Genomic DNA, 12,115 nt, shown 5'->3' on the forward strand with positions numbered 1-12,115 from the left:
ACGAAAAAGGTTGATAAATGTATAATATGTGCATAAGAAGTGGCAACAAATATGCAATTTTTCTGTTAAAATTGCATTTCCTAGAAAATTTGTCAACAGAATTATGATTAAAATAAATTGTTATTGCTGTAAACATTTCAATTATATTGATATGAAAATATTAGGGGTCATCATATATTTTGTCAGAAGAAATGATTATTTTTCATACATTCCTCATACATAAATGGTTTAGACTTCAAAGAGTAAAAAAAAATTATTCCTTCATTAACTGTGTTGCTAGGATTATAATAACAATGCAGTTTTCTAAAAAAAATTTCAAATTAAATATATTTGCAAAACTAACCTGTATCACTATAATACAAGCTCTCATCTTAACATAGTTCCTTCTTTCAAAGATTGTTTTAAACCATCTTTGAACTCTTATTACTCTTTCCATGATGGCCACATGTAAGGCTTGATCCAATCTTTGTTTTTCTGTTTCTCTTAGAAACACCTAAAACATTTGTGAATTGTAATATATGGACCAATTTTATCAATTGCTTATAGTTTTCTCGTTCGAATTGTTTTACATTTATCATTTCAGGGCCTTTTATAGCTGACTAAGTGGTATGGGTTTTACTCATTATTGAAGGTTGTACGGCGACCTATAGTTGTTAATTTCTTAGTCATTTGCTCTCTTGTGGAGAGTTGTCTCATTGCCAATCATACCACATCTTCTTATTTTTATATTCTTATAAAATGATTTAAATATTTTCTAATCTATGACATGAAATTAAACAAATCTAAACAAATCATCATTATACGATTGCACGAGCTTGTAGGTCTATTTATTTTTATGTTTATGTTTATATAAAGTTATATGACCATCGGCAGTCTTCTGAGGACATCTCGAGGTTTCATTAGATGGCACCTAGTCAAAAATATGCACAAAAAGCAAATAAATAATGAGTGCATGCATTGTTAATTGTTTCTTTTTGGACTTTTGTGAATTGGATATACTTTTTAGTGTGGTATAAATAAAATATGAGAATTTTGATTCAAATAGGTGAATATGAATTTGACAGCTAATGATGCCCCTTTAACTGTGACTTACTGATACACTATGTTTTAAATGTCAAAAAATGCCATTAAAAATACGCTTCGCATGGAGCAGTTGGATATGACTGCAGAGGTCAAAGTCTGAACAGTTGGGGCAAGTATGGACACAATATTCAAGCTTGATACAGCTCTGAATTTGGATAGTGATTAAATATTTGACACATTATAGGTTGCACTTTGTAAATACAGCTGTTTCTCAAACCACGCCTCTTTTGGGGAGATTTAGAATATTCATAGAAAATTAATTTTGTTTACATACTGGTTCCCAGTTATGCTCTCTGTGTTCCATCTCATAGAGACATAACTTGGGAATGTTACCAGTAAATATACATGTGCATATTGTTTACATTGAAATCTGTGGTAACCCTTCATTCGAGGTAGGGGTAGTATAGAAAATTAGTGTTAGTTTAAACTCTGAAAAGTTTAGGGCATATAAACGTTGAAAATATGCCGCACAGCCCTATATTTTGACCTTTGAAAAAAATTGTAGTGCATATGAACTTTCAATTCTAGGATAAGATTTTGTTCAAACCTTCATAGTAAAAATGGTACAGTTTTAGCCGTAAAAGGAGTTCCTATGGGAAATTGCATTGTCAATATTTACAGAAATGCAACCTATATAGGGTGAAAAAAGAAAACATTCAGAATTTAACCAAATTTGCTTTATCTCACAGATTTTAAAGAAATTAACTCAAATATGAAGTTTTATAAATATTTCATGAAGATTGATAGAATCCTGGGCCTTAGATATGATGACTCAGCATAAATTCACAGTTTACAGTATGCATAGTTTACTTAAAGTCCTGAATACAAAATTAATTCATAATATTTGCATGTTTGTAAATTAAATTGTTAAGAAGTGCTTATATTTACTCTTCGCAGTCATTGAAACTCATCGATCCTTCCTGAATATTATTTATGGGATGTTTGTGTCCTGTCATTAACCCAAAAGTAAGCCATAACACCTAAATCTGCTTTTTTGTCACCACCGCATAAAAAATACAAGCTAGAAATACAAATATATCTCAACAAAACTTACAATAGTGTGTTCTATCCTGAATATGTACTAAATATTCCAAATTACTAGAAACAGCAGAATAATTTAGGAAATTTGAGGCCCCAGGGGCAAAAAACAGAGAAAATTGCCTACCCCCTGGGTCATAAAACAGATAATTTAACTTGTAAATGCTATGATTTTATGATTTTTAAGTTCTTGATATAGAAAACAATAACTATGCTTGGAAGTTATGCAAAAATTAGATGTTAGCAGTCATCTCTATAACATTTTAAGTGAATTTATATCTCAGACTGGTATCTGCATACATACAACTATTGCAAATATGGCTTTGTTTGAACACTTCTAGTATATTTATTAGGTAAATTGTGTCAGATATATGGTTACAGATGATACTGTTGTGACAAGAATTCTAAATTGACCATTTGAGGTAGAAAATGTGAACTTTAATTGACAAATAGGCATACAGTAAGATGTGGACTGGAGACAGAGGCAGGATTGGATATTTTATATAATCTTGAATGTTGTAATGATTGACTGCTAAACATAACATTTATAGTATTCTGATATGCTTTCAATATGTTATCAAAACAGTTTTAAACAGGTTCTAGGCATTTTATATCAGAAAATATGCAAATAGGGTAAGCTGGCAATAATTAAAGTCTTGTTTTCAAATTCTTTTAAAAATTGAAACAGGGGAGGGGTATAAAATGTTCAGTAAAAAAAAACTTAGAGTATACACAGTGATTTCTTTCAGGCTATAATTCTGATAAATGAGTATTAATGTGAGAAAAACTGATTTTAGAGAGTTTTCTATTTGAATAAATGTTTGTATAGGTTGCACTTTGTAAATACAGCTGTTTCTCAAACCACGCCTCTTTTGGGGAGATTTAGAATATTCATAGAAAATTAATTTTGTTTACATACTGGTTCCCAGTTATGCTCTCTGTGTTCCATCTCATAGAGACATAACTTGGGAATGTTACCAGTAAATATACATGTGCATATTGTTTACATTGAAATCTGTGGTAACCCTTCATTCGAGGTAGGGGTAGTTAAGAAAATTAGTGTTAGTTTAAACTCTGAAAAGTTTAGGGCATATAAACGTTGAAAATATGCCGCACAGCCCTATATTTTGACCTTTGAAAAAAATTGTAGTGCATATGAACTTTCAATTCTAGGATAAGATTTTGTTCAAAACTTCATAGTAAAAGTGGTACAGTTTTAGCCGTAAAAGGAGTTCCTATGGGAAATTGCATTGTCAATATTTACAGAAATGCAACCTATAGATTTCTGACACAGAATAAATGTGGTCAAATAACTTAAAAATTTGAAATGGGACATTTAATCTGCTTAATGATCCAATATCCCAAATCTAATTCCATGGTCAGATTCAGCATATAAAAAAAAACCATGAATTCAAACAAAGGATAATTTTGGACCATTTGGACCTTAATGTGGACTAATTTGAAAACAGGGCCAAAAATTCAAAATCTGAATGCACAGTTAGATTCAGCATATCATAGAACCACAAGAATTCAGTTTTTGATGAAATCAAACAAAGTCTAAGTTTGGACCCTTTGGATCTCAATGTAGACCTATTTAAAAATGTCCAAATATCCAATATGGTAATACATGGTAAAAACCTCAAACAATTCAAGACTTTAAATTAATCCTCATTAAAATTGGTTAAAAGATTTGTATTTAGTATCAATTGAAGATTTCTTGCTGTTGTGCAATAGTTTACTGTTGCGCAATACTTAGTAAATCTGTTTACAAACTAAATATAATAATTTACACACCCTGTTTGGTGTGTATCTCCTGCCATATCAGTATTTGTTGTTTCTCTGTATAAATCAGAAATAATTTATGTTAGAACCAGCATAGCCAGTTTCAATTTCATAGAAATCCATAGACTAATACTTAATTAATTGTCCATTCACCTGAAAAACCTTGTTTTTCCCATTCCCCCCCCCACCCCCACCCCCCCTAATTCCTGAACGGTTTGGGCCATAACCCCCAAAGTCAATCCCAACCTTCCCTTTATGGTATGGAACCTTGTGGTACAATTTCATAGTGATCCATACACTTATACAAAAGTTATTGTCCGGAAACTAGAAAAATTCCTTTTTTTGGCCCCTTTCTGACCCAACCATCTTTTTGTGCTATTGAACCTTGTGCTTTAATTTCATAGAGATCCATTCACTTATACTAAAGTTATTGTCCGGAAACCAAATGTCTTCGGACGACGACGACATGATAGCAATATACGAACGCAAATTTTTTGCGGTCGTATAAAAATACCTTAGTTATTCCAATTTGATAATTCTCCTCCATAAATTTCATATGTTCTAAGAAGTCTTTCACATCATCTTTGGAACTCAGTAATCCTTTAGGCAGTAATATCTTGTACATTTGAATGAATTCCTGAAAATATCAAATAAAATGCATATCATTAACACTGCTTAAAGTTACACTTCTCAATATACAAATACCATTTTAAAAATGTAAAATACAATGAATTACATATGAAAAATCTTGTCATCTACACATACATGTATTTCAGCAAAATATGTCCATTTTCTGTTATAGTATTATAAATATTATGGTCCGTAGGTTAAACATACTTTTTATAGATATACAATGAAAGAGATCTAGAATTAACTTTGCTTACATGAAAGGAGAAGGAAAGGAAAATTCAAAACGAAAAGTCCCTTAACTAATGGCAAAATCAAAAGCTCAAACACATCAAACAATATAAAGTGGCCCTTACAACATGCTATCATTTATTTTTTGTGTTTTGTAGACTATTGTTTGTCTTTTCGTTTTTTGCCATGGCATTATCAGTTTGACCATGACTTACGAGTTTGAATATCCCATTGGTATCTTCCGCCTCTCTTTTACAGCTCTTTTCATAATGCTAGCAAGACAAAGGTTAGTTTGGCTTGCTTGCTTTGTTTGTTTCAATGTTTGCTCAAGAATTGTAATTAAGATTGACATCTGAAGACAACATAAAAAGGCGGATTTAAACTTGTATACATTATATTTAAATTTGATTGGACATTATCAAATAATCAAATTTACCTATACACAGGTTTAACTCCGCCTACTTATATTGTTTGCAGATGTCAATCTTATTTACAATGCTTGAGCAAACATTTATACAAACAAAGCAAGCAAGTCAAACAAACCTTTGTCTTGCTAGCATTATGAAAAGAGCTGTAAATCAGTAATTAGTTTACATTAATTTTATGACTGAAATAAGTACATTTACACAGTACAGTAGAGATCAATTCTTTGAAACTATGATAAACACACTTCTAAAATTTACAGGGAATATTTCTCCATCAGACTAATATATTGTTTGCACAATAAAATTCTGTATGTACAATGTATCTAATGTTGTTGCTTTGAGTCAATTTAAAACTTTATTAACACCCTTTGAAATCATCAATTATCACCTGCACACCTAACATAATTGAAAAAATATTAAAAAAATCTGTTTTTAACTGATAGAATATTTAGAAAAACCTTTTTTGCTATCATTGAAAACAAGACATATGTTAATATAACAAAAATACCATCAACAATACTAACATCAAATGTGAGTCGATGATTATACCCTGACTGTCTTATCTTGACTGTTGCCAACATTCCTGTATATCTCAACTGTCTAAGTACCAATACATCATCAAATGTACAAGGCAGCTACAAATAAGGAGGTATAATAAATATTAGATCAACAATTTAGTCTGTATCCCTTTTTTTTTTTAATTATAAGCTAGAATTTTTAAGTTTGGTGATACAAAAATTCCAACTGTTAGAGAGCTAACCTGTATAAGTGTATTACAAGATCCTATAAGGAGGTTAGTGTGTAGCATAAGGCTTGTTCATACCTTTTTTAAAATTTTTGGAATTGTTACGCATATGTTTACAAATACTTTATTAAACCAGTCATCGGCACATAAAGGGCATGTTACATATAATGATTCCAAATAAACAAAGAAACAATAAATATAAAGCTTAAGATAATATGGAGTTAACTATAACAGTTGTTTTCTTAATAACAAATCAAAGCCACAGTGTTACATATTTCTTCATGTTTACACCAAAGAAGCCAAATAAATATGTATTCTGTATTTAGATTTTTTGAGATTATTACATATTTTTAAAGTTATAATTGTTATGGCCTAAAATGTGATTGTCCATTAAATTTTGTTTCCAACTACTATCACTAGTGCTTGTACTGTTGAGGCATTCAAATGAAAATTGCAGTTTTCTTAACCAAGTTTACCTCAACAACCGCCCCATGTTGACAGTTGCAACATTGGAGCATTTGAAGTATAAATAAAGCTTCAAGAAAGGACCACTTGATTACATATACTAGAATTCCATTCCTTATAGTTCCAGTCAGCATTGGAATTAAATTCAGAACCAATAAATACCATGCTGTACTGCCATCTCTGTTTAAAAGCATATCAATAAAAGAGGGATTTATAAATTTACTGACAGCATTAGACATTCTCTGATTTGACACATTTAATAAAATTTAAAAGTCTGTTGCCATGTGTTTGATGCTTTATTGAGAACACCTTAACAACAGGTATTGAAGCTCTTCAATTCTTAACCTACAATATTTGCTACATCTGACAAAAATAGGTTTGCCTGTCGGTGCCACTGACTTGTTCTTCCATAAATTATTGATTTTAGAACAATAGGAAGATAGTTATATCTGACTATACAATTAAATAATATCAACCTTTATGACTAAATTTTAGTTTTGTAGTTAACTATTAGGTCTTTGAAACTTCAATGTTACAAAAGAAGTAAGTTATTTTATTAAACCAAAGATCCTTCACATGTAGGAACGATCTTGTGTCTTTTACCTTCATTCTACTGGGATTACGGTTGGAAAGATGACATTTTCATTCCAGAAGAAGAAATCAGTATTTTAATAGAGACTCATCAAAGAGTCCATAACTCTTAATGGGGACCACTTAATTACCTTGTTTAGGGGAAGACCATTCTAAATTTCTGGGCCACTCCTTACCTTGTCAGCATTAGATTTTATGCATCTGATGAAGAATGGGTTAGCTTGTTGTAGCGTTGACATCAGTCTATTTAAAGACCACTGGAATTGAGCACTGACACTGGATTTCTGTTTCCTAGACGGATCTCTACCACTACCATACATAGTACGACTGGCTATATCTTTTAGTGTTTTTATATCACTTAGCATCTGAAAGTCATCAAATAAGTCTTTCATAGTCATATATTAGAACAAATGTTCTGAGCTGTCCTAGTGAATTAGAAATAATTCATGGCAGCCAGAGGAAATGAATTATTTGTCAAATTTTAACCCTTCCCTAAAACTCTTATATCTCCAGTAAACCATGGCTGACATGAATTATTTCTTTACTGAACTGAATGCAAGGAAATGGCTATTAGCTTTTTTATGATTTATGGTGTAAATTATCTAATATCAATTTTTTAACATGGTTTTCAAACAGCATTGTACTCCTCACACAAATGAGTGATGGGTATAGACACTTTCAGTCTACATCAAAACCCGACATAGATGGGACAACCAATATCAAATTTCAATTAATCAACAACTACTCAATACTGTCCACTAAGATTGTTAACAAAATAGGTAATATTTGGAAATTATAACATTTTAATACCCCTTTCCTTACTTTCATATAAATAAATTGACTATTTATGTAATTTTATTAAGAACCCAATGAAAACATATCTACAATAAAATGCTCCGCAGGGCGCAGCTTGATACGACCGCAGAGGTCGTACCCTGAACAGTTGGGGGAAGTATGGACACAACATTCAAGCTTGATACAGCTTTGGATTTGGATTGTGATTAAATATTTGACACAGCATAGGTTTCTAACACAGATTGAATGTGGTCTAAGAACTTAAAAATTTTAAATTGGACATTCACCTATTATGGTCCAATATCCAAAATCTAAATACATGGTTAGATTCAGCATATCAAAGAACCCCAAGAATTCAATTTTTGATGAAATCAAACAAAGTTTAATTTTGGACCCTTTTGACCTCAATGTGGACAAAGTTGATAACGGGGCCCAAAAATCAAAAATCTAAATACATGGTTAGATTCAGCATATCAAAGAACCCCATATATTCAATTTTTGTTGAAATCAAACAAAGTTTAATTTTGGACCCCCGATTTGGACCAACTTGAAAACTGGGCCCATAATCAAAAATCTAAATACATGTTTAGATTCAGCATATCAAAGAACCCTAAGAATTCAATTTTTGTTAAAATCAAACTAAGTTTAATTTTGGACCCTTTGGACCTTAATGTAGACCAATTTGAAAACGGAACCAAAAATTAAGAATCTAAATACACGGTTAGATTCGGCATATCAAAGAATCCCAATAATTCAATTTTTGATGAAATCAAACAAAGTTTAATTTTGGACCATTTTGACCTCAATGTGGACAAAGTTGATAACGGGGCCCAAAAATCAAAAATCTAAATACATGGTTAGATTCAGCATATCAAAGAACCCCATATATTCAATTTTTGTTGAAATCAAACAAAGTTTAATTTTGGACCCCGATTTGGACCAACTTGAAAACTGGGCCCATAATCAAAAATCTAAATACATGTTTAGATTCAGCATATCAAAGAACCCTAAGAATTCAATTTTTGTTAAAATCAAACTAAGTTTAATTTTGGACCCTTTGGACCTTAATGTAGACCAATTTGAAAATGGAACCAAAATTTAAGAATCTAAATACACAGTTAGATTCGGCATATCAAAGAACCCCAATAATTCAATTTTTGATGAAATCAAACAAAGTTTTATTTTGGACCCTTTGGACCTCAATGTGGACCAATTTAAAAACGGGGCCCAAAATCCAAAAACTAAATACACGGTTAGATTCAGCATATTAAAGAACCCCATGAAATCAAGAATAAAACCCCATTGAAATTGGTCAAGAAATAAGCAATTTATAGGAGGTATCTTCTTTTGCACAATCCTGTGCTATTAAAGATTTCTTGCTATTGCGCAATACTGTACAATTGACAATTTCTTGCTATTGCGCAATATTGTGCTATTGGATATTTCTTGCTATTGCGCAATACTGTGCAATTGAAGATTTCTTGCTATTGCGCAATACTGTGCAATTGAAGATTTCTTGCTATTGTGCAATACTGTGCAATTGAAAATTTCTTGCTATTGCACAATACTTATTATATAATAATTTACACATCCTGTTTGGTGTGTATCTCCTACCATATCATTATTATTTGATTTTAAATATAAATCAGAAATAACCAACTTAAAATGGAAAATTTTAAAAGAAACAAAAAAGGAAAAAAAGAAAAAAAAGGAAAAAAAAATAAATCCCCCCCCCCAAAATTTTTTGAACCCCCATTATGATTCATCACCCCCAAACTCAATCCCAGCCTTCCCTTTGTGGTATGGTACCTTGCAGTACAATTTCAGAGAGATCCATACACTTGAACACAAGTTATTGTCTGGAAACTAGAAAAAAATGTGTTTTTTGGCCCCTTTTTGGCCCCAAATTCGTAAACGTTTAGGGCAATTACCCCCAAACTCAAACCCAGCTTTCCCTTTGTGATATGGAACCTTGTAGTACAATTTCAGAAAGATCCATACACTTACACACAAGTTATTGTCATGAAACTAGAAAAATGCTTGTTTTTTGCCCCTTTTTTGGCCCCTAATTCCTAAAATTTGGAAGCAATTACCCCCAAAATCAATCCCAGCATTCCCTGTGTGATATGAAACCTTGTGGTACAATGTCAGAGAGATCCATACACTAACACGCAAGTTATGTCTGGAAGTTACAAAAATGCTTATTTTTGGCCCCTTTTTGGCCCCTAATTCCTTTACTGTTATTACCATAACCCCCAAAATCAATCCCAACCTTCCTTTTGTGGTATTGAACCTTGTGGTAAAATTTCATAAAGATCCATTCACTTAAACTAAAGTTAGAGTGCGAAAACCAATGTGTCTTCGGACGACGCCAGACAACGCCGGACGACGACGACGACAAGACGACGATGACGACGACGCCGGACGACGACGACGCCAACGTCATACCAATATACGACCACAAAAATTTTTTTGCGGTCGTATAAAAAATGAACTTAAAAAAAACAAGTGAAACTGCGAGCTACTGCTCATTGATGATACCCCCAGCCCAAATATTTGACGGTAAATAGAAAGTTGTTGAGTGATGAATCTGAAAATGCATCACACGGTATAGCTGACTTATATAAACACTGAAACCAAATTTCAGAAATCCTTGTATTGTAGTTCCTGAGAAAGATGTGACAAAAAATTTACCTGGGACGGATGGACGGACTGACGGACTGACAGACTGACGGATGGATGGATGGACAGACAGAGGTATAAATAGAGAGAAAGTTATATCATTGGGGAATTATAAACAAATAAAGCAATACTTCATACAAAAACTTACTGTAGGCGGCTTTGACTTTGGTCGGAATGACTTGTTTTTCCTGTAACAGAGTAATGGCAAGCGAAAAGTTATAACATCTAATATCTTTGAAATAATTATTAAACATGTATGCTTCTGTGTCAGTATTTTTTCATTTGTTAGGCAATTGTGTCAGAAAGCTTTATTAGGCACCATACTGCATCATGCTTTATGAAGTAAGAATTTCTTGGAATTGATTCTAATTGTTAATACATTTTCAAGTTTCTTTTAAAATGTAATATCACATGCAATTGAAGGCAATTTCAAGCATGGAAAACTTGTTATAATGATTATTTTTAAGAAATGCATATATATTTATATTCTCTGCTTAATTAATATCTTCATGTGTGAATTTCTTCAACAATCGATGATTATCATTAACATACTTCAAAACTCTCTCAGCTTTACGCATGAGAAGATTTTCGTCTTTTGACAATCCTGGACTTGTAAGACAAATTTTTCCACTTGGATCACTGTCTAAGAAAGCATCATCATCGTCTGGATCGAAGCAACCGCTGTCTTCTTTTGTATTATTACATGCAGATTTATCATGCAATGGAGATTTGCTTCGTGCACTATACAGATAAAGTAATGCAAATTAAAAGAGAAAAAGACAACATGATGCAAAAAACAAACAAAAATATTAATAAAACCTTGTTCTGGTTAAAGATAAACAGTAACTGTTGCAATTTCACAATTAAGTAGTCTAGACATGGTTGCAATTTCAGTTAGGTAGTCCCAACAGCAAAGATTTTCATTGAGACTAAGGAAAAGTCCTGTGTTTTGATAAAATCATATGTCAACCTTAAAGCTCTATTCAAATGCTGCAAAGGTAACAATAGTAATTTGTCTGAACAAGGTTTTATTGTATTTTGAAATAAAGCAAGAATTTACAATTCATGAAACATTTACACTTCAAAACCATAGCAATGAAACAGCAATAGTACACATACATTCTAAATCAATGAAGCACATTTATACGACAATATTACATATATAGAGAATGTTGGAAAATATCATGATGAACAGAAAGAACAAAGGCTGTAAATAAAGAAATCAATGTGACATTTTCATTAGGTAAATGTGTTCCGATAGTATTATATAAAGCTTATATTTTGAATTTTAATCAATCATATCTAAATAGAATTTATTGCGATCACAGTGATAAATTTCCCATTTCAGATATTTTTTGACGATTCACATTAATGAATGCACACATTTATTTCTAGATGAACAGTAAACTACAGTAGACCCTACCATGTAAGGTATTTTTTGCTGTGCTGAAGGGGAGGTATCTTGTGAAAAAGAAAAGGAAATAGAAAAGTCTGTAGAGAGAGAGACAGAGAGAGAAAATACATAAGGAAAATCTAACTCAATAATTTGTTCAATGGATTACTGAAAGAGGAAACTAGAAGTGAGCAATTCTGAATTTTTCCACTGATGCACACTTTGTAGTGTCAGATCAGATCTTTAACAAGATACAAA

At 31.8% G+C, this 12,115-nt stretch overlaps 1 protein-coding gene across 8 annotated transcripts in view; it reads right to left on the reverse strand.

The window, feature by feature from the left end:
- Positions 1–12,115, reverse strand: part of LOC127733286 (unconventional myosin-IXa-like) — a 104,768-nt gene that overhangs the window by 35,127 nt on the left and 57,526 nt on the right. For 6 of the 8 annotated variants that reach the window (XM_052242635.1, XM_052242638.1, XM_052242636.1 and 3 more), the window contains 6 exons: positions 11,017–11,205; positions 10,613–10,652; positions 7,164–7,352; positions 5,711–5,821; positions 4,418–4,540; positions 344–493 (listed from right to left, as the gene is read on the reverse strand). In XM_052242635.1, the coding sequence (XP_052098595.1) occupies positions 344–493; positions 4,418–4,540; positions 5,711–5,821; positions 7,164–7,352; positions 10,613–10,652; positions 11,017–11,205 (802 nt within the window). The remainder of the gene's footprint in view (positions 1–343; positions 494–4,417; positions 4,541–5,710; positions 5,822–7,163; positions 7,353–10,612; positions 10,653–11,016; positions 11,206–12,115) is intronic. The other 2 variants (XM_052242640.1, XM_052242639.1) reach the window with 1 other exon arrangement.

The sequence above is a fragment of the Mytilus californianus genome, unplaced genomic scaffold (genome assembly GCF_021869535.1).
Source record: "Mytilus californianus isolate M0D057914Y unplaced genomic scaffold, xbMytCali1.0.p SCAF_3, whole genome shotgun sequence".
Taxonomy (NCBI): domain Eukaryota; kingdom Metazoa; phylum Mollusca; class Bivalvia; order Mytilida; family Mytilidae; genus Mytilus; species Mytilus californianus.